This window comes from Hyaena hyaena, unplaced genomic scaffold, assembly GCF_003009895.1.
Source record: "Hyaena hyaena isolate Hyena2069 unplaced genomic scaffold, ASM300989v1 scaffold_243, whole genome shotgun sequence".
NCBI lineage: Eukaryota > Metazoa > Chordata > Mammalia > Carnivora > Hyaenidae > Hyaena > Hyaena hyaena.
The window spans coordinates 2,041,789-2,064,176 of record NW_024080872.1 but is presented as its reverse complement, the minus strand read 5'-3'; the positions used below and the strand labels follow the sequence as shown (position 1 = coordinate 2,064,176).

Sequence of the window (22,388 nt, the reverse complement as noted above, 5' to 3'; positions counted from 1 at the left end):
CACTTATTATAGTGAGTTTCTAACCCTCATTTTAGGGACAAATATTGTTCAGTTTTTTTCTTGTATTTTTTAAACAAAAAAATTTTTTTTTACTGTTTATTTATCGAGAGAGTGGGCACGAGTAGGGGAAAGGCAGTGAGAGAGAGGGAGGGAGCCTGAATTCGAAGCAGGCTTCACATTCTGAGCTGTCAACACAGAGCCTGATGCGGGTCTTGAACTCATGAACTGTGAGATGATGACCGGAGCTGAAGTCAGACACTCAACGGACTGAGGCACCCAGGCACCCCAACCAAAAAACTGTTAACTTATTTATTTTTCAGAGAGAGAGAGAGGCAGAAGAGTGAGAGGGGAGGGGCAGAGAGAGAGAGGGAAACAAAGGATCCCAACCAGGCTCTGTGCTGCTAAACCGAAGCCTGAAATGGGGCTCGAACTCAAAAACAGTGGATCATGACCTGAGCCAAAACCAAGAGTCGGACGCTCAACCGAATGAGCCACCCAGATGCCTCTCTTTGTATATGTCTTGATTCTATGTTTTCAAATTCACTTTGTGATTTGTAAATTTGCAGTGTATTTATGCAGTGACAGCAAACATTTTAAAAACTAAATTGAGATACATCAGTGTTACTCTCTGAAACTTGCATCCCATGGGGCGCCTGGGTAGCTTAGTCGGTTAAGCGTCTGACTTTCGCTCGGGTCATGATCTCACGGTTCGTGGGTTCGAGCCCCGCGTCGGGCTCTGTGCTGAATGCCAGCTCAGAGCCTGGAGCCTGTTTCAGTCTGTGACTCCCTCTCTCTCTGACCCTCCCCTGCTCACACTGTCTCTCTCTCTCTCCTAGAAATAAATTAAAAAAACATTAAAAAAAAAAAAAAAAAAAAAGAAACTTGCATCCCAGCTATTTTTTGCCTTTTTGATTCAGAAACCACAGAAACCTATCAGGAAATCTTCATACGGCAACATGCCTATTATCCGCAGTTTTAATGATCAGCACCACAGCAGACTACAGGTCTTCAGGCAGAAGTCACGGAGAGCCAAGCTGTCTTGAAGAGTGGAAGACATCAAGCTCTTTGAGACACTAGACGGTCCCACGGCCACCTAGATCTTGAGACTAAAGAAACTGGTGAGCAAGCCGACGGGCTAACAGCTCCGTGTGCCCGGCAGCGTATGGAAGAGTGAACAGAGAGGGGCGGGAAGGAGGAGAGCATAGCACCGCAGAGAGGCAGGCAGCACGGGGGTGAAGCCAAGGCAAACAGCATGTACTGAACTAGAATATGCAGCACGCTCTAACACCAAGCTGATTAATAAGGGCACGATTGTGGCTCCCCGGCTTCTCACTTAGATACCGAAACCAAACGCAGTAAAGAACACACAGATGTTCAGATGAACTCAGAAATAGAAAAAAATCGTTTCTTAAAGGTATGTAGCTAATGCATTATAACTTAGGGGTATAAAATCTGGTCTTCTGCTTGCTCAAAATCAAAATCAAGACTTTGTTTTTCTTACATGGCTCAGTTTACCAAAGTCATCGGAAAATAAAGTCACATATTTAACAAGTGTCTGGCGACCAACTTTTAATATACATATTTAATTTTCAGAAACATATGCTCACCATCAACAACATGCTCGGGGTCCCATTGCCCCAGATGTTATTTCATTGGTACATCAATATTTACAAAGGCTTTCAAATTCAACAACACAAAACAAAACAGCTTAAGTTTTAAAACTACAATGCTTTAAAAAAATGTAAACAGTTCATTTTTACATTATTGTAAAAAAGAAGACTCACTCCTTAATGTGGCTTAATTTTTTTAAGTGAGCAAAGCCTGGTGCTCATGGATAAAGAATGAGAAAAATTCTTTACATAGAAACATTGTGCTCCAGTGTGGCGGAAAAAAAAAAAGAAAGAAAAAAGAAAAGAAAAAGAAAGAGAAGAAAAGAAAGAAAAGAGAAAAATGATATATATACAAAGAAAAGAATCTTAAGTCCACAATTTAGACCACAAAAAAAATCTTGTCTCCAAATTGAGAAATTTATAAAAGCCATTCACACATGGTTGTTGACCTATTGAAAACCTGTATAACATTTTCCAAACAGTAACTCAGTCAATACCACTTTTCTGAAAAATGAAATTTTGTGCAAAAGAAATCGTTTAAGCTGGAAACAAGACTCCCCCCCTCCCTGTAAGGGGCCAAAAGGGCCATTGAAATAATTTAACTCTGTTAGATTTAGTGCATGTAACCAAAAGGCACACACATGTGATTAATATATTAATATATTTTCATGCAGAAACCTGTGCGTGTTCACAATTATATAACAAAAACACAAATATAACAAAACGTAAAGCCTAACGTTTGGCAATGTTATTCTAGCCACATTTCATTCTAATCTATCAGTCCAGGGTTTATAGCGCATTAACACCACCTCTCAAAAAATATATTATATTTGAACAACTTCCAATACAAATTAAAAAAAAAAAAAAAAAAAAAAAATGTTAGCCTGAAACACTATAATATCTTTTTTCAGTTCTGATACACATAGAAACTTACTGATATGTTTATTTTAGATGTCATTTCAGATTACGACATAATTTTCCTTTTGTTAATAAACACTTTGATAGCTCCAGTGAAGTCAGCAGAAAGAAGAACTTCTGTATTATCTGTCTTCAGAATACCTGAAAAGCATAAAAAAAAAGATTTTAGTTGATTTTAAAGGCATATAAAGCCTGTCGTTATAAGTGTCACATGACCATGACCCCACACCTTTTTCCGTTTTTAGCCTCTCTTATTTTTTCCCCTCTCAAGAGTTTCTTTTTAAGAAATCTCTTCACCCAATGTGGGGCTCGAACTCACAACGAACTCACAACCCCGAGGATCAAGAGTCACATGCTCTACCGACTGAGCCAGCCGGGTGCCCCGGGGTCTCGCTCCCAGCTCGCTCCTGTAACCCTTTCACTCTCCTGTACTCTCCTCCTCTGTGAGGCTCACTTCCCCCTACCGGATCTTAGCTGATCTTTCCCTGGACGCCCAGGCCTCGAAACTGCCCAGTGCCTCACTCCATGGCAAGAGGCCAGTGTGCGATTCAGCGCCAGGAACAGCATGCTGGCAGCATGGGATCCGCTGGGCAAGTGTGTCACTAACGGGGGTCTCTAAGGAGGTGGACAGTGAGGTTCCTTGTCCAGCAGACACACTGACACGGCCAAGAGATGAAGTGCATACGATCGCTCTGGGAATGCACACAGCCACTTCTGCCTCCGCGGTTTGCACTGCAGAGCCTAGCAGCTATGCTCAATGGCAAAATGCTTATCACCTCTTCAACATTTGCCAGTGAAAAGCTTTTAACAAACAAAATTCTCAACGCTATTACACACAGGCAAAAACTGTAGATTTATGAAGGACTGATCAACAAGGAAGAAAATAATCTAAACTTTAATTGGAAAGTTGTGTACGGAACGAGTTAAGACAAAATGGCTTCACTTAAGATTTGCTAAAAACATGTCCTGAGCCTGCGAATGTTCCTTCCCGGCCTTTGGCATAACTCAAAGCTATGCGGCGGCAGCAGCAGCAGCAAAGGACTTGAGATATGAGACATGAGAAAGGCTAGAGAAGAAAATAATTCATCGTGTACAGATAACTGCTTTCTAAGATACGACGATGATGAAGACGATGTCTCCTACACACCAAGCACTTTGCTAGATACTTTATATAGTCTCTTTACCTCTTATCACAACCTTATAAACCAGGTTTATCACTATTTTCTAAAGGAGAAAAAAATGAAGTGTAAATTGCCAACTATGTCAGAAATGGGGCAATCAGATGTATTTTATGATTTCATACCATGAGTTTCAGAGTTTATTGTTAGATATTACCTCAATAGGGACAAAACAGCAAACACTAATCTGAGTATGACCCATTAGAAGCTGTGCCTCTTTAAAAAGGACACAGTAAGTTAACTGAACCTATTAATATGGTGGAGATTTTTTTTTTTTTAAGTTGGCTTCATGCCCAGCACGGAGCCCAATGAACTCACGACCCTGAGAGGTCAAGACCTGAGCTAAGATCAATAGTAGGACTCTTATACCGACTGAGCAACCCGGGCGTCCTAATATAGTGCAGTTTTGAAAAGGTTTTTAAAAACCTTTTTGGGGGGTGCCTGGTAGTGGCTCAGTCAGTTAAGTGTCGGACTCTTGTTCTGGGATCAGGTCATGATCTCATAGTTCAGGAGTTCAAGTCCCATGTCGGGCTCTGTGCCGACAGTGCGGAGCTTGCTTGGGATTCTCTCTCTCTCTCAACAAATAAACATTTAAAAAAAAAAAAAACAAAAGGCCAGAAAAATCAGTGAAATGTGTACAAGAGTTATATAGAGTTTATATAAAAAGGTATCACTGGGAGAGAAAAAAAAAAAAAAAAGTAGAAAAACCCTGAATGACTCACAAGAGAACACCAGATCTGATTCAGAGGAAAAAGAAAAGAAATATTTCCAAACAGGCATGTAGTAAAGGTAATGGTGACTTGGTTCCTTTTTAAATCTTGTGGCCGAAGGGAGCACGAGACGAAGTCCATCCCCGCTCTCAGCCAGGAGAGGTCACGTGCTCCGTGCAGTGCGCGGGGCACCACCACACAAGGGAGATCACTTGAGATGCAATGAAGTAAAAATACTTGAGAACTCTGAAGTATTCATATACTTTTAGAAGCCCCGTTTGTGCACTGTATCTTTTGTTGTGGCTTTAAAACTCTCTAAAAGGCCTAGTTGTAGGGCGTAGAATGACCAAGAGCATTTAATAAACTATTCTGGAACTCGTTTGAAAAATACAGATTTGTTAACAACTGGTCCAAATTTATACGGTCTCACCATACTCTTAATGACTAGCAGGGACCGTTTTTATATAATTGGCACTCGATACTACTTGTTTGTGCTTTCTTTATCCTTCCTAAGCTGATCATTTTATATAACTGGAATTACTCCGCATTTCTCTAGGCGATTGCTGCAAATCGCAGGAAAGCACATGCTTGTAAACAGCTACGTATCTGAGAAGTTACAAAGCTATAGATTTGTGGCCAGTGGAAAAAACACTGCTTTCATTTTGGTTTAGTTCATTTGTTCAACACACGCTTCTTAGGACTGAGCGGAAGCAGGTGAGCACTGCGCCGGCCCCGGCAGTCCGTCAACACGCAGGCTGTAACGAATCTCCACCAGAAGAGACAGGGGATAGAGTAAGTTTGTATTTGTATGTCTTGTTTGCATGTCTCCAAGGAAAACAACTGCCCTTAAAAAAATTACAGGGGCGCCTGGGGGGCTTAGTTAAGTGTCGACTTCGGCTCAGGTCATGATCTCACGGTTTGTGGGTTTGAGCCCCACGTCGGGCTCTGTGCTGACAGCCAGCTCAGAGCCTGGAGCCTGCTTCAGATTCTTTGTCTCCCTCTCTCTCTGACCCTCCCCTGCTTGCTTGCTCTCTCTCTCTCTCAGAAATAAATAAACATTAAAAAAAAAATTACAAACTTTCAGAATTTTCATTTTTAATTCCCAGATAAATTTAAATGGAGTAACACTTGTAAGAATTAGGTTACTGAAACAGTCAGAAAGGGCTACTCACAACCATTATGTTGTAAACAATATTCTTTATACTCATGAAAACCTCCTAATACCCAGCGTAGGTCCCCGAGGCTACTGAGTGCTAGCTAGAGAAAACGTAGGGCAAATAAAAGAGGAGTCCCTACCAGAGGGCATGGTATCCAAAACTTCAGCATCTTCACCTTTTTCGTTCCCTTCTGGTTTTTCAGACTGCATGTCCAAACACAACATCAAACTTGGGTTTGGAGCAAAGATGGCTGACGTAACAACTGCATTATGTGCTGGGGGAAAAAAATGTACTTCAGGATAACTCATAAATTTTATTCAAAACCTCAAGACAAAAAGTCTCATATGCAAAAAATACAATGGCGTATGTTATGCTAATATCCTTTAATATAAAATATCACAAAAGCAGGGGCACCTGGGTGGCTCCGTCAGTTAAGCAGCTGACTCTTGATTTCAGATCAGGTCATGATCCCACAGTTCAAGGGATCAAGCCCTGCATCAGGCTCTGTGCGGACAGTGTGAAGTCTACTTGGGATATTCTTTCTTTCTCTCTCTGCCTCTGGCCCACTTGTGTGTGCGCGCTCTCTCTCAAAATAAATAAACATTAAAAAAAAAACAACCAAAAGTATATTCCCCCCTAAAAAATACATCATACAAGCATACCTCAGATATACTGCAGGTTTGTTTCAGACCATCGGGATAAAGCGAATATCCCAATAAAGCAAGTCAAATGAATTTTTTGGTTTCCCAAAGCATATAAAAAATTACACTACACTAAGTGCCTTTAGTCTATTAATGTACAGAATTAGGTTTATAAAAACACCATATATACCTTAATTAAAAAATACTTAATGCTAAAAAATAGTAACCATTATCTGAACTTTCAGTGAGTCATAATCACCGATCATTTCACCATAGCAAATATAAAAAAAGTCTGAAATATTCATGAATGTCCAAAATGTGACCGAAAGACACAAAGTGAGCAAATGCTATTGAAAAAATGGTGTTGACAGACTCACTGCACGCAGGGTTGCCTTCCAATTTGTAAAAAACTGCAGTACTGGCGAAGCACAAGAAAATGAGGTATGCCTGTACAAATTCTCAGATTCCATGACCTCCCACATTTTAGACAAGCACAGGTTCCTTCTTGGTGTAGAGAACTCAAACAAAGCCGAATACAAAGCAAAGGCGGTTACAGCTGCCGAACTGACTGGGAAACAGTGCCGACACAGAGTTGCTGGTAATACACCTCCACTTTAACTTTGTTCGCTTCGAAGACACACAAAGTAGGCACTTACTTACCTTTAATGCCTTCCCAAAAGTCATTACGGTCCCTCCTGACTGAAGTAAACTTGCTGAGGTCATGGTAAGTACTCCAGATATAAACATACTTATCTTCTGAGCCACTAACAAGGTAACTAAAATCATGGCTAGATTTGGGAAAGAAAGAAAAAAAAGCCTCAGTTTTGCGGTTTCTTTAGGTTTCCCTCTATCGGTGCTTCCTCCCTGAAAACACCTAAGCAAACAGCCAAGAGAGCTTGTTGAAATACAGACTCCCAGTCTCCCTCCAGAGGCTCTGAACGTGCGGGTTTGACACGGAGGCCAGAGGCGTGAGGACTGTCATTAAAGCTCTATGTGCCTGTGCTGCTAGTTAAGCCACACTGGGAGAACCGCCTATGTGCGAGACGGAAGAGAGAAGGAGGACACTTTACCAATTAAATTTCTCGGAAAAGGAGAACCGTTAAGAAAAGAGCGGAAAGGAAGAGGCCCTAAGGAAGAAGAGGCAGTTCTTTCGGGAGAGTCTCCAGACCCCAGATTAAGAGCTCAAACAATCATGTCCTGCAAATGCGTAAATATAGGGTACTGTACTTCAGGCTGTTAAAATGCTTTATTAGCCTCGCGACCTAAAAGGATAAAGACCATGGGTGGGTGGCAGACAAACTTCCTCTTAAAAAGCTTACATAATAAAGTACAAAAGCACCAATTCCGGAGCTGGGAGTCTTCTAATCCTAGCGCTGCAACTAATCAGTGACTTGAGACAAATTACTTAAGTTTCTGAGTCTGGCTTTCTTTGACTGTAGAATAGGGGCAATTCCAACGTTACCTACTAAACAGGAGGATAAGATAAGTACTGGAATGATAACAATAAGAGATATCAGTTGTAAAAGTGCAAAGAAACTAAACATAAGGCACAGATCAAGGAAAATATGGCAGCAGAGGAGAGATATTCTGATGTCTTTGGGGTCTTTCTCATTGCCGATTTACCTGAAACTTGCTTTGATCTGGCTGCTACTGTTGACGTAACCCTTATACTTCATGGACAGTGACAAATCTCTAAGATCATATAGTCTGATTCTGGAGTCATTTGAGGTTACCAGTATCTAAAATAAATTAAAGGACAAGTTAAAGATATCATCTTTTTATCTACATTAAGGTATAACCAAAAACGGTATTATATACACATATATAGCGAGAATATACCTCAAAACTAGATAATACTGTATTTCACATGAGAGAAAATATATTCTTAAGCCAAGATAGTAAGAATTTTCAGGAGCCTATATATAATGTGAAGAGAGATGGTTTTGAATACTTGTTACCTTATTTTCTCCGGGTAAAGGTTCAATGCCAGTAATTTTTCTTCCCACTTTGTTGCGTCCTCTGGTAGATCGGACATGTATTTGTGTGTGGTATTTCAAATGCTAAAAAAAAAAAATCACAAATTTAAGATATGAGAATAAGAAATAATCTCAAAGATCATCTGATCCAACTCGTAGACAGACATGGTATTATTTGCCCCAACTGATAAAACCCAGAGAGGATACACCAAGTTTATATAAACCACTAAGTATTCCATTTTGTAATTTATACAAGATAATCATTTACCTCGGTATCATAGAAAATACACCTGCCATCATATGTCCCGATCACTGCGTATTTGCCATTCTGACAGAAATTCGCAGCTGTGATCAATTTTGTTTGACCATCTACTTCATTCCACAAAGCCACTTTCTTGTCAGGTATGTTCCAAAGGCGAAGCTTTCCATCCAATGACCCACTCAGAAAATACCTGTCATCCTAAAAATGTGGCAAGAGAAAGCTTTCATTTTACCAGATCAAGAAAAATTCACTAGCGATTCAAAACATAATGTCTATTAGAAATAACGTTTAAAATGGGGCGCCTGGGTGGCTTAGTCGGTTAAGCGTCCGACTTTCACTTGGGTCATGATCTCGCGGTTCGTGGGTTTGAGCCCCGCGTCGGGCTCTGTGCTGACTGCCAGCTCAGAGCCTGGAGCCTGTTTCAGTCTGTGACTCCCTCTCTCTCTGACCCTCCCCTGCTCATGCTGTCTCTCTCTCTCCTAGAAATAAAAATTTAAAAAAAAAAGAAAAAAAAAAGAAATAACGTTTAAAATCCGTATATCCCATTGAAAAAATATTATTCTTCAAGCATTATTATTTTTTTAAGATTTTATTTTTAAGTAATCTCTACAGTCAATGTGGGGCCTGAATTCAAACCTTGAGGAGGCCAAGAGGGCTTGGCTGGTTGAGGGGCACCTGGGTGGCTCATTTGGTTGAATGTTTGACTCTTGATTTTGGCTCAGTTCGAGATCTCACCGTTTGTGGGTTTGGGCCCAGCAACAGGTTCTGTGCTGATGGTGCAGAGCTTGCTTGGGATTCTCTCCCTCTCCCTCTCTGGCCCTCCCCCACTCACACTCTCTCTCTCAAAATAAATAAACTTAAAAAAAAAAAAGGCTCAATTGGTTGAGGATCTAACTTAAAAATTTTTTTTGAATATTTATTTTTGAGAGAGAGAAAGAGAGACAGTGTGAACAGGGGAGGGACAGAGAGAGAGAGGAGAGAGAGAGACAGAGAGAGACAGAGAGAGAGAGAGAGAGAAACACAGAGGGTCTGAGCTTATCAGCACAGAGCCTGGTGCAGGTCTTGAACTCATGAGCCTTCAAGCTGTGAGATCATGCCCTGAGCCGAAGTCAGCCGCTTAACTGACTGAGCCACCAAGGTGCCCCAAGGATCCAACTCTTGATATCAGCTCAGGTCAGAATCCCAGGGTTGTGGGATCGGGCTCAGCATGGAACCTGCTTCTCTCTCTTTCTCTCTGCCCCTCTCCTTTGCTTGCTCTTAAAAAAAAAAAAAAAAAAAGCCACACAGTCCACCGACTGAGCCAGCCAGGTGCTCCCAAGCAAGCATTATTTTATTCACTGAAAATAACAATTAGAAACTTTAGTATTCGCTTTGGAGATTGGGCTTTCTAATCACTTTATCATATCTTTAAACTGTTGTCCCCAAGGTATAGATGTTACTGGATAATGTGTTGGGAGTGTATATTGTGTAGGAGAAGTAGTTCAAGTAAGTTTGAGAAATTCTGGGTTTCAGAAAGTTAAAGAGGATTCTCAGTTACCATGCATTCTCAGTCTCCAAAGGAGGGAGAAAGTATGCAGTGTTTTCCGGTTTATCTAACCAGGGACTTCTCTGGTGGGGGTGCTGGCTGGGATGAGGGAGTCAGGTAGGGACTCCAAGGAGCAGGCGCGGGTAAAACCCATCCTGTAATGATAAGTTTGTTCCCATCCCCCTTCTCTGGGACACACGTGTGTAAATACTTGGGTAGAAGAGTCATGCCAGTTAGCTCAGTTAGAATCAGTTATCTATGTGGGACCTTCGACACCGTACCAGTAGGAAATCCCTTCGGTATTCAAATTCTCAGTCTCAAAGCAGGGGTTCTCAACCTGGGCAACATGGTCCCACAGGGGACATCAAGCAATGTCTGGAGACGTTTTTGACTGTCACAACTTGGGGGGGCGGTGGTTACTGGCCCCTAGTGGGTAGAGGTTAAACGGTCTGCAGTGCACAGGACACACCGTCTTCCCTCTCCAACAAAGAATTATCCGGCTCACAGTGTCAGCAGTGCCAAGGGTGAGAAGCCCTGTTCTAAACTAAACCAGGCCTACCAACAAACTCAACTGGTCCAATTTTTTAGTGAGGTATCACTGACAATGTTGTATTAGTTTTAGGCATATAACATAATGATTCAATATTTGTATATGTTGCAAAATGATCACCTAAGCTGGTCTTATTTTTGATAACGTAAGAATTGAGAGTAAAATCATTGGGATGCCAAAACAAGAAACTGTCCCTTCTCTGCTCAAGGTTATTATTCTTACTCACCCTGGAGCCTGTCAAGACAGATCTACGCAGACCGGACATCTTTATGGCTATGGTATAGTACGATGTCTACCAGTAGAAGAGCTGAACAAGTATAAAACTTCATCTTGGTCTTACAATTCAGAATTTTATTTACATACACGCATACATAAATATGTGTGTGCACATGTGTGCGCGTGTGCATGTATTATCTTCAGTTTGCGATTTCTTTTGTAATTCTGCCACCCTCTTTTCAGGTAACATTACATAAGAGAGCCCTATTTCCTAAGAAAATGTCAACACCACACCATCCTTCCCTACCCCTCTTAAAAATCCTTCAAATCTGTAGATTTTTAGAATTAGGGCTTTTCAGTTTCCAAAATAAAACCAAATAAAACAATAGAAAACTTACTGGCTAAAGAGGAACCTTAATAAAAAGTATTACAAAGATAACCGTCACCACCACCATACCTTTCTCTTTCCATCCTGACACTTTATACTTAGAAGTGAGGGAAGGAGTTTGCTCACAGTTGCTGATAGAAGGAATAAAGCCATTCTTTTGTTGCACCCTTGCATGACAGGATGGGGGTGCTATTCCAAAAGAAGCCTCAAAAAGCTTGATGGTTGGGTGTCTGGGTGGCTCAGTCGGTTAAGTGTCTGACTTCGGCTCAGGTCATGAGTTCACGGTTCATGGGTTCGAGCCCCGCATCGGGCTCTGTGCTGACAGCTAGCTCAGAGCCTGGAGCCTGTTTCAGATTCTGTATCTCCCTCTCTGACCCTCCCCCCCTGCTCACGCTGTCTCTCTCTCAGAAATAAATAAAACATTAAAAAACAAAAAAAGCTTGATGGTCAAAACTGATAAGGTATCAAGAGAGACTAAGCATTTCTAATTTGCCAAAGGTCTTTACCAAAGTCTTCTAAGGGCTCAAAATTATTACTGTCTCCATATCATAAGCCTGCCCAGGGAGGGAAATTATACTGAGGAATAAAAAAAGTCATTCTCTCCTAATCTGGGGAAAAAGGGGAAGAAATGTGAATATAACTGAAATGTTGCATTCAGATGGCAATGGGTGTTAAACATAGAGATGAGGACATGAAAAGAAATGCTGACTGATACATCAATGTAGGGGAGGGAAAATGAGGTCAGCTCAAGTCTTCCATTTATTTCAGTCTAGCTAGTGGAGCAGCACCAGTATGGGACTCCCCTTGTGCTTCTAGTTGCAAAGAGCAAAACTCATTCGGTGGCTCTTTCCTACAAGAGCATAAGAGAGGTCAGCAATTCCATGATGAATTTTCCTCCTTTTATTAAAATCATATGAAATACTTCCTTTTCAAAAAGAAAGATAGTGAGGGATTTTCTACATTGAAAATGAATAAGGCTGGATCTCAAGGTTAACAATATTTCTAGGGGCGCCTGGCTGGCTCAGTCGGTAGAGCAATGTGACTCTTGATCTCGGGGTCATGAGTTCAAGCCCCACATTGGGCGTAGAGCATACTAAAAAAATAAAAAACAAAACAAACCACGAACTCCTCCTGCAAACACACACACACATTTCCAGACATTACACAGGAATTCAGTATATCTATAATGAATTCTGGTCTTTGCCTCTTTGTCTCTTCCCACCCCCCACCCCCCACTATTCTTGCCTGTATGCTTCCCTATCTTACTTATTCACCTGCTGTCTCCTCTTCTTCCTCTACCTCTAATCTCTCTTGCCTTTAATAGGATACTTTATTTCTTTTTTTATACCTTGCATGTCTCATTAAAGATTAAGGATGACTTTTCATTCTTGTAGCTAGACTATAACACTTCCAGTTCTTCTAATACAGATGAACAAAATATTTCCTCTCTCATTTTTAAAACAAAATGAAACACTAAATTAAGTTGTCCTTAACTATGTGGCTATTCATAATTTTTTTCCTGCAGTCTAACTGTCCTTCAGAGAAACCAGGTTCCCTCACCTTCCTTATAGTACAACAAAAAATATATAAACAGTTACTTACTCTTGGATGGAAAGCTATGGCAGTCACAAAATCTATATGCTGAAAGCAGCAAAGGCATTCTCTTCTGGAAATATGCCATAACCTGACCGTTTTATCCATCGAAGAAGAAAGCAGGAAGTAGTTCTATGGAGAAATTGACATTGATCATTTCATCATCCTATGAAAAAATACTATGTACACAACAAAAGCAAACTTTCGGTTTTATCTATCTCAATAATTTTGTTATATTATTGTTATATCTAGCATCAGAAAGAACAGAAAGATGATCCACTTCATTTGGAAGATCCCATTTTTTCCAGTTAAATACCATATTCTTTTGATTCTAAGACTTTTTTATATTACCTGCTCTTGAAATTACAATCTTATGAAGAGACCTGCTAAGCACTAAGAGAGGACTAAGGTGTGCCTTAATTATAATCCGTACACGGAAACTTAGCTATGAATACAAGGCATCTATTCATTTGATTGTCACTTCAGTTTAGTTACCCTGACATTGGCAACACTGGTGAATTTTAACTCCCAAGAATTCCCTAACTGTCACTTAAAATGCCTTCAAAATGATTACCCTATAATGCAGAATGCAAATGAAAAGTTATTGTGCATCCATCACACGCTAGGCAAGAAAATGAGAGGAGAGAAATCGTTAAACGTCTCAGAATAGATCATGGAATTTTCAAAGCTAGAAGAGGGTAGTGTAACTGCTTTAGGCACTGTGATGGCCCATCACCTGGGAACCAGACATCTGTCTGCCAAAAGCTTTAGCTGGCAGAAGGTCTTTAACTTTTCAACATAATCTATTTAAGGAGAGAACTAGGAGTTATACTGTATGAGGAAACCCAAATGGGACCCTAGTATTCTTTGGTACTAAATACCTCAAGGTGCTAAAGAAATCAAAGTAATGATGACTTTTATTGAGTACTTGCAATGTGCTAAAGACTGTTTTTAACACTATATTATGAGGTAGGTGCAGGACTGTGCCCTTATACACATGAGGACACTGAGGCACAGAGATGTTAAATAATTTGTCTAAGACTACACAGCTCATCAGTGGCAAAACAGATTTAAACCTAGGTAGTCTGCCGTTAGGTCTAGGCTCTAACCACTACACTCTTCTGCAGAGTGCTTAAGTAGAACACATGTTAAAAAAAGCAACAAGATGGTCCATCATTTGCTAAAAGTAATGTAAAGAATCCTTAATCTTTGAATGTAAAAAGACTACGTGCCAATACGGATTTGGATAGGTCTCTGCAATGATAAATACATGCAATTTGGGGCTAGTTTTAAAAGTGTACACTTTGTGTAGTATGCCTGGTTTTTTAAATGTTTATTTTTGAGACAGAGACAGAGAGAGACAGAGACAGGCAGGGAGACAGGGCACGAGTGGGGGAGGAGCAGAGACACTGAATCCGAAGCAGGCTCCAGACTTGGAGCTGTCAGCAGAGTCTGACGCAGGGCTCCAACGCATGAACCCTGAGATCATGACCTGAGTAGAAGTTGGATGCTTGACTAACTGAGCCACCCAGGAGCCCCCAGTATGCCGGTTTTTAAATAGATCATGTAAGGTACAATTAAATAATTGGATTTTGAGGGGTGCCTGGGTGGCTCAGTCAGTTAAGCATCCAACTCTTCATTTTGGCTCAGGTCATGATCTCACGGTTCCTAAGTTGAAGCCCAGATGACGGCGTGGAGTCTGCTTAGGATCCTCTGTCTCCCTCTCTTTCTGCCCCTCTCCTTCATGCATGCTCTCTCTCTCTCTTAAAATAAATAAACTTTAAAAAATTAGACAAACTCAAGTTCTACCTATAACTAGTTTTGTGGTCTCAGGTGGGTCAGAGACCCAGGCTCCTCATCTACAAAATGAAATATCGTCGGGGTTCCTGGGTGGCTCAGTTGGTCAAAGGTCTGACTTTGGCTCAGGTCATGATCTCACGGTTTGTGGGTCTGAACCCTGCACTGGGCTCTGTGCTGACAGCTCAGAGCCTGGAGCCTGCTTTGGATTCCGTGTTTCCCTCTCTCTCTGCCCCTCCCCCACTCATATTCTTTCTCGCTCTCTCTCTCAAGTAAACATTAAACAAAATTTTAAAAACGAAATACCATCTACCTCACAGGTTACTGTAAGAATTAACAAGGTAATTCTCATTACCTGGCACAAAGTAAGTCTTCAACACATAGAAAACCCACTGTAAATACTGATCACACTAGATTCTGAAGAGAAACAACAGTAATATAAAATCTGGTCTCTACTCTGGAAAGTCTTAGAATCTTGTTACAAATAATATCTAGAAAAGTACATCAGCAAACAGGTAAAAAAGAAAGTTAAAGAGAAGAATATCCAGACAGACAGATGAAGGCCTTAAGAACAAAACGTTTCCTGGAGAAGAAATCCCGCCGTAAGACTCCAGAGTGACTCCTGCTGAATTTCTACCTGCCGGACTGCCCTACAGATTTCAACTTGGCCGCACCCACAGTTGAGCGATCCAGTTCCCTAAAATAAGTCTCCTGATGCACGTGTGCCCGCTTGACTGCGTTACTCTGGAGAACCCTGACGGAGAAGTGGGCAGTGGAGATCTAATTTCTTCTAGTCAGCGTTACTGGACGCCGTAAAAAGGAAAATATATTGAGTTGCTTTTAGAAAATAAAAGGACTGCACAGTTCCCAAGCATGGGCTCTGTACTTCTTATCCCAGATGAATATGGTTATCAGATTAAGGACACTGCAGATTTCCAGCTCTGCCAACTCAGATGTCCCACAGGGGTGGGGAGGAGTGTAAAGACACGATTAGGGCTCAGTTTAAAACCAGACTGCTGGGTGAGGTCCAAGCTTCTTCCAAGTTAGAGAAAGACGTTATGACAGATGGTTTTTGAAAAGCATCCAGAATATGTAAGCAAGTGTGACGGGAGCAGTAGTTTGTAAGTGGAGTGACTCAAAGCTGGGGCTCCGCGAGAGCCTGACCTGCCTACGGACACCAGCAGCAGCTTCGTGCTACGTGAGGCCCCCCGACACTCACAGTGAGACTGTGTGGGCGACATTGGTACCTCTGATAGTATTCTCTTCACTCTGTTGACTTTTCTCAGTTTAAGGCTTTTAAATATTATTTTGTCCCCCAAATTCTAAATATATTGTAGATCCTGACTACTGACAAATGTTAATACAAAGGAAATACAAGGTAGTATGCAAAAAGTCCAAACACTGTTTCATGCTCCAAACATGCTCAATATAATTTAAAGTATCTCTTTAAATTTCTGCAAAACTGCTAACATATATGTTCAGTGGGAAAACAGGCCATCTACTTGTGAAATAATTTTGCTCTAAGGAAAAAAAAACACATAAAATGATGACTTGTCAAAGATTCATATACTTGTAAATTTAATGGCTTAATAAATATAGCAGATTAGTCAAAGCAATCTTGATCAGATAAATCAGACTTCACCTCTGCAGCTGAAGTCAAGTCCATTTTGCTGAGAATAGTTACTTTGCAAAATTACCTTATTTTTTTAAAAAATGTTTTCATGTTTTATTTATTTTTGAGAGAGGAACAGAGACAGCGTGAGCAGGGAAAGGGTCAGAGAGAGAGAGGGAGACACAGAATTAGAAGCAGGCTCCAGGCTCTGAGCTGGCAGTCAGCACAGAGCCCGACGTGGGGCCCAAACGCACGAACCATGAGATCATGACCTGAGCTGAAGTCGGACGCTTAACCGACTGAGTCACTCAGGCGCCCCCAAAATTACTTTATAAAAGAAGCAAAAAGTACAATTATATAGACAGATCCAGACAGAAGCTGCTAAGTAATATAAACATTTTCTTATTTGCCTAATCTGATGTTTCTCTTTTTTTGGAGGTTTCTCCTCTTTTGACCGATTATTCTGTAGGTAACTTCCATGAAGTATACATAACCAAACACCGAGAGTGTGACAATCGTACCGAAAAACATTTGTTTTTATCCTAAAGTCATAGTTGCATAGAATTCATACACACTTCAACTAAGAATTTCTTACTTTAGACCATGAAAGATCAAGGAGATCAGCAGTGTGTCCTTTGTATTTGCAAAACGGCCGCTGCCGAAACGGCGCGTTTTTATCATCAGGGTCTTCGTCAGCTCCGCCGCACACCTATTTAGACGTAAAGACAAATGTTAAAGGTGGAAAAACAAAAGCTTCGTACTCGTCCCACCCCATCCATCATTTTGTATGCTGCTGACCGAAACCTCCATCTACCAAAAACAGAGTCCCCTTTCCGCTGAATGTACGTACTACTTATCACTCAGTCACCACCTCCCTGTCCTAATCGGACGGGATCGGCCCTGAAGACACTGCTATCACCGCCTTTCCCTCCCTAACAGAGCCCCTGCCTTGTCCTCTTCTGAGCATCTGCTCCTTCAGGAGAGGTGGGAGCCAGCACCAGGGCGTGAATCGTGCTTGGTCTGAGCCAATCACGGTGAGCTCATTCCCTTTCTCAGTGATGACTGGTTTGCGCATGGGCACAGGCTACAATTTTTGTTAAACGACACGAGGGTGAGCTTACTGGGGAGTGAGGGGGGAACACAGGGGAGGCTTCTGGAAAGATTTCCTCCCTCTTAAAAAAAGGGGCGCGCTAAAGGGGCTCTCCTTCCTCTGAACGCTGCTGTCTGTGCGACGCCTGACACTGTCGTTGCCGCCTTACCACCACGAGGGGAGCAGACCCAAGAACGGCCGAGCGAGAAGAGCAAAGCAGGAGTGTGGCAGAGCCCTGTGTCCCTGACGACATTTCTGAGCTGTGCAATGAACCAACCCTGGAACCGCCTTACCTCCAGACTTGCTTCCTCATTGTTTAAGCCATTTTCAGTTGGATTTCTGTTATTTGAAGTCAAAAGCATCCTGACAGAGGTAGGTAGAAAATAATGCCATACGTGTGTGCCACACATTTAGTTTACAACATGCTTTTGTATTCATTACCTGAGTGAATCCTAACGACTCTGTCAGGGAGGTATATTGACATTATGAAGATGAAGAAATTAAGAAAAAAACCTGAGGCTCAGGTCAAAATAACATATTAAAGGTCACACAGCCACCTGTAAACAGCAGAACCAAAGCCGAAATACAACTGTTAAGTCCAAAGACTGTCCCTCAAATGTTTTAGGGGATGTAGCAGGAGCCAAAATACGGAGCTCTTAGCCAATAAGCTGTGCATACTCAGGGAAGGGGGGGGATGACGGGGAAGGAGGAAGAGTGAGTGCAGATATGGCATGGGATGAGAGCGGAAAGGTACTCTGGGAGCAGGATGTAAAGAGCCTTGTATTTGTGGCTTAAAAGTTCAGACATTCTAAGGCGATGGAGAGCCAGCACAGGTTTCCGAAAAGAAAAAAGTAACATGACGTAACTGCCGCTTTAGAGCGAGGAAGCTGGGCGAGAAGGTAAAAGATGGTATGGGGAAAGGGCGGGGGCAGGAAAGGCAGTGGGTAAAGTGTGCAGAAGATCAACGAAGGCCTGAACTAGGATGGTGGCCATGGGAACAGATAAAAACTACCACTCCTGTGTGTCTAGAACTTTATGGTGTATAGAAACATCTTCCTATCTGCCGTGGAGGTACCGTCAGGCACCCCCACTCCTGCCGACTCCAGCCGCGCCCTCAAATACGGAACACTCGACAGCCTGCCCTATTGCATACAATTCAGCATTCTGCTTAATTATCATTTCCACTTCATGAACATCTCGGCAGAATTCCTCTAGCAGTGACTCCAGATCTTATTTTTCTCCTCAAACGTCCACTTTCTTCTCCTTATACCCTGTATGGTTTTTCCAAACGACTTAAGTAAGTTTTTTGATTAAGACATGCCCAATGTAGACGATGCAGAAAGCACAGGAAGTAGAAAAACTAAAAACAACAATCTGCTAACATTCTGATTGCCTTCATCTTTCAGTTGTAAAAAACATTCACTGAAATCAGTGCACACACCATCCAGTGTCTTCTTTTTATATCGCGAGCATCTTCAGTATTTCACTCTCTGAAAACATTTACTAGCTGCATATACATGTGCAATAATTTAATCATTCTCCGATTTGTTGGTCATTAAGACATTTCCAGCTTTTTGCTAGCATAAGCAGTGATTCAATGAATATCCTGGAACATAAATCTTTATCCTGATTCTATTATTTATCCTAATACAAAAGGTATGAATGGCCGAAAGGTTTAAACCTGAGACTTTTACAGTACTTTCTGTTGTTTTATTAAAAGCAGGTCTATTCACTAAAAAATTTTTTAGAAATACAGAAAGTATAAGGAATCAAATAAAAATGACCTAAAATCCTATCACCTAGAGATGACAACCAGTAATGTTTTGGCATATTTCTTTTTTTTTTCCCCCCAAAGATTTTATTTGTAAGTAATCTCTACGCTTAATGTGGGGCTTGAACTCGCAGCCCCCAGATCAAGAGTCATATGTTCTACCCACTGAGCCAGCCAGGCGCCCCAAATTTAGTGTATTTCTTTGAAAATTTTATCTGTAAATATTTAGATATTTTAGTCAAGTTGGGACAACATTGTATTCAATTTTTCCTTCTGCTTTTTTCACTTCACATTTTGAATATTTTTTAATGTTATTAAATAGACTTTCAAAACAATCTAAGGACTGCATAGTATTCTACTTTAAGGATTATATCATAGTTTTTATTTTCCAACTGTTAAAGGTTTAAGTTGTTCAAGTTTCTGCTATTAGAATACTAAGATGAAATCCTTTTATTTATATCCTTGAGCCTATCTGATTACTTCCTTTTTTCTTTTCAAAGTAAGCTCTAGGCCCAGTGTGGGGTTTAAACTCGTGACGCTGAGATCAAACATCACATGCTCTACTGACTGAGCCAGCCAGGTGACCCTATCTGATTATTTCTTTCTGATAGGTTTTTAAAGGTAGAATTATTAACAGCAGAATCACCAAGTAAAATGTATTTTATCTATATGTATACATCTCTATAGATACCTACAGTTAGAGAGAGATTTAGACCTCTAAATCACTATATATTCATGTTCCTATATAAACATATATGAAACTTTATTATGACCATTTCAAATATACACTGAGCCAGAATAATGTACGAAATGGTATAGCGAACCCACACATCCATCACTTGCTTTGATGATCACCAGTATTTTACTCCTGTTGTTTTATCACTCCCACTTTGAAGTTTTATTTTTGCTGAAGCACTTAAAGCAAGACCTAAACTCCTCTGTTACCAGTAAATGCTCATGCTCTTTATGTATTTCCAACTAATAAGCCCTCTTTTAAATATAACTACCACGTCATTATCACACCTCAAAAATACCATTCATATCATCTAATGTCTAACCCACATTCAAATATTCTAGTGATCTAAGCATGTCATTTTAAAGCTGGACTGCTATGAAAACCTGTAGGCCTTTTGATATTTATTACGCTGACTACGTAGCAGATACCGTGTGAATTATCTGAGATAAAATAAGACACTTCTTATCTTCTTATAATCTAGTCTCAGTATTTAAAAGCCAGATATCAGGGGCGCCTGGGTGGCTTAGTCGGTTAAGCGTCTGACTTTCGCTTAGGTCATGATCTCGCGGTTCGTGTGTTCGTGCCCCGTGTCGGGCTCTGTGCTGTTTGTCAGCTCAGAGCCTGGAGCCTGTTTCAGTCTGTGACTCCCTCTCTCTCTGACCCTCCCCTGCTCACGCTGTCTCTCTCTCTCCTAGAAATAAATAAAACATTAAAAAATAAATAAATAAATAAAAGCCAGATATCAGATTATGTCATTCTCTGTTCAAAGACCCTCCGCTGGCTTCCATGTCTCTCCAAGTAAAAGCCGAAGTCCTCGCATTGGCTGGCACATCGACTGCCCCATCCACACCTTTCTGACTTCATTTTCTACTACGTTCCCCATCGCTCACCAGCTCTGGCTACCCAGGCTACTCAGGCTTCAGTGCTCTTGGGTTTTGTTTGCTTATTTATTTATTTATTTTTGTTTAAGTTTTTACTTTCATTCCAGTTAGTTAACATACTTTGTTATATTCGTTTCAGGTGCACGATAGAAATGATTCACCACCTCCTGACATAATCCGGTGCTCATCACAACAAGCACGCTCCTTCACCTCCATCGCCTATTTCACCCGTCCCCCCGCCCCCCAACAGTGCTATTTCCTGAACACACCAGAAGTCGTTTGCCATTCCCTCTACCTGGAATGCATGTCTCCTTCAGACAGCCATGATCACTCCCTCACTTCTTTCAGATTCTGCTCAAATGACCACTTGTGGGTGAAGCTCTGCTCACCCACCTTATTTATTCCTTGTTATTCCACTTCACCTGCTTTATTTTTAATCCATGAAACTTGTCACTTCCTAATAATTACAAAACTACTTATTTTGTTTCTGTCTCCCACCACTAAAATTTAAGCTTCATAAGAGGTACTCTTTTCTCTTTTGTTCACTACTATATATCCTCAATTTCCTAAACACTGATTAATACATAGGAAGCACTCAATAAATATTGGTGGACTAAATGAAGACATAGTGCTAGACCTTACAGTGACAATTAGTGGAGCATAATGGTTAACAGCATAAGTTTTTCCAAAGACAGGTCAGAGCTGGGTTCTAATTCTGACGCTGTATCTACCAACTGTGTGAAATCGGTGAGTTGCTTCACATCTTTAAGCCTTCTTCATCTGTAAAACAGGACTCTTAACAGTACCTCACAACAGTACCAGGGCTACTGTGAGGTTAAACGAGGCAAGGTATAAACCACTCAGCAAAGTACAGGGCACAGAATAAGGGCTCATCAATCATTAGTTGTTGCTATAGAAATTGCTATAGTATATAGTGAGTGCCTTTAACAAAAATCTGAGCAAAGTACCAAGGGGACAGTGAGCAAGCATAGGAATACTTATGCACTGGGTAAAGCAAGAAATGCTCAAGCAAGGAGACTTGGGTCTTAAACGAATTGGCCAGGCAGGGCGCGTAGTGAATATATGCCATCAACCAAGGGGTTGACAGTTTTGTTGGGGCAACAATGAACAACCGAGTGGTTCCGAACATAAGGTTTGGGAGAGGCAAGGGTGAAAAATACGAATGAGAGATGAGGTCAGGCTGATCTCTGAAAGACTGAGGCAAGCTAAGGAATTTGGACTTAAAGCTATAGGAAAAAAAGAGAGAACTAAAAGCAGTATTTAAACAGGAAAGGAACACGATCAGATGTGTTTTATAGGAAAGTCATTCTGTTAGCAATGAGGATGAAAGACTGAAATCTGGGAGAATAACTATTTTGGTCCAAGTAAGAGATAAAGGCCCAGATTATAGCAGTGGAAATGAAAGGAATGGCTAGATTCCAAAGACATTTCTGAGATCAAGAGGGCGGAATTTGATGAACGAGCAAACGTTGTAGGGAGAGAAGAATAAAAAGTGATCACAGTTTCGAACTCAGGGGATGGTACGGGTGTTAATTAACTGACATCAAGCGCACCGTCAAAGGAGGGGCTATCTAGGGAAAATGATACCTAATTCTGCTTTGGACATATATTGTTACCATTGTGCTGGGTTTTCCCATGAACTGTCCATTGCATCTTTATAGTTTCAGTGCCTAACACATTGCAGAAAAGAATTGTTGTTGATGGAACCAAATCTAAACCAATGCATATTTTTTAAATAAAATGTTACACATGTACA

The 22,388-nt window shown here is 41.0% G+C and overlaps 1 protein-coding gene across 3 annotated transcripts in view; it reads right to left on the bottom strand.

Moving 5' to 3' along the window:
• Nucleotides 1-1,554: 1,554 nt before the first annotated feature.
• WDR44 (WD repeat domain 44) overlaps nucleotides 1,555-22,388 on the bottom strand; it is an 85,282-nt gene continuing 64,448 nt past the window's right edge. For all 3 annotated transcript variants that reach the window (XM_039244399.1, XM_039244401.1, XM_039244400.1), the window contains 8 exons: nucleotides 16,729-16,842; nucleotides 12,734-12,856; nucleotides 8,459-8,650; nucleotides 8,173-8,274; nucleotides 7,838-7,953; nucleotides 6,875-7,002; nucleotides 5,713-5,847; nucleotides 1,555-2,669 (listed from right to left, as the gene is read on the bottom strand). In XM_039244399.1, coding sequence (XP_039100330.1) covers nucleotides 2,575-2,669; nucleotides 5,713-5,847; nucleotides 6,875-7,002; nucleotides 7,838-7,953; nucleotides 8,173-8,274; nucleotides 8,459-8,650; nucleotides 12,734-12,856; nucleotides 16,729-16,842 — 1,005 coding nt within the window. In that variant the 3' untranslated portion in view covers nucleotides 1,555-2,574. The remainder of the gene's footprint in view (nucleotides 2,670-5,712; nucleotides 5,848-6,874; nucleotides 7,003-7,837; nucleotides 7,954-8,172; nucleotides 8,275-8,458; nucleotides 8,651-12,733; nucleotides 12,857-16,728; nucleotides 16,843-22,388) is intronic.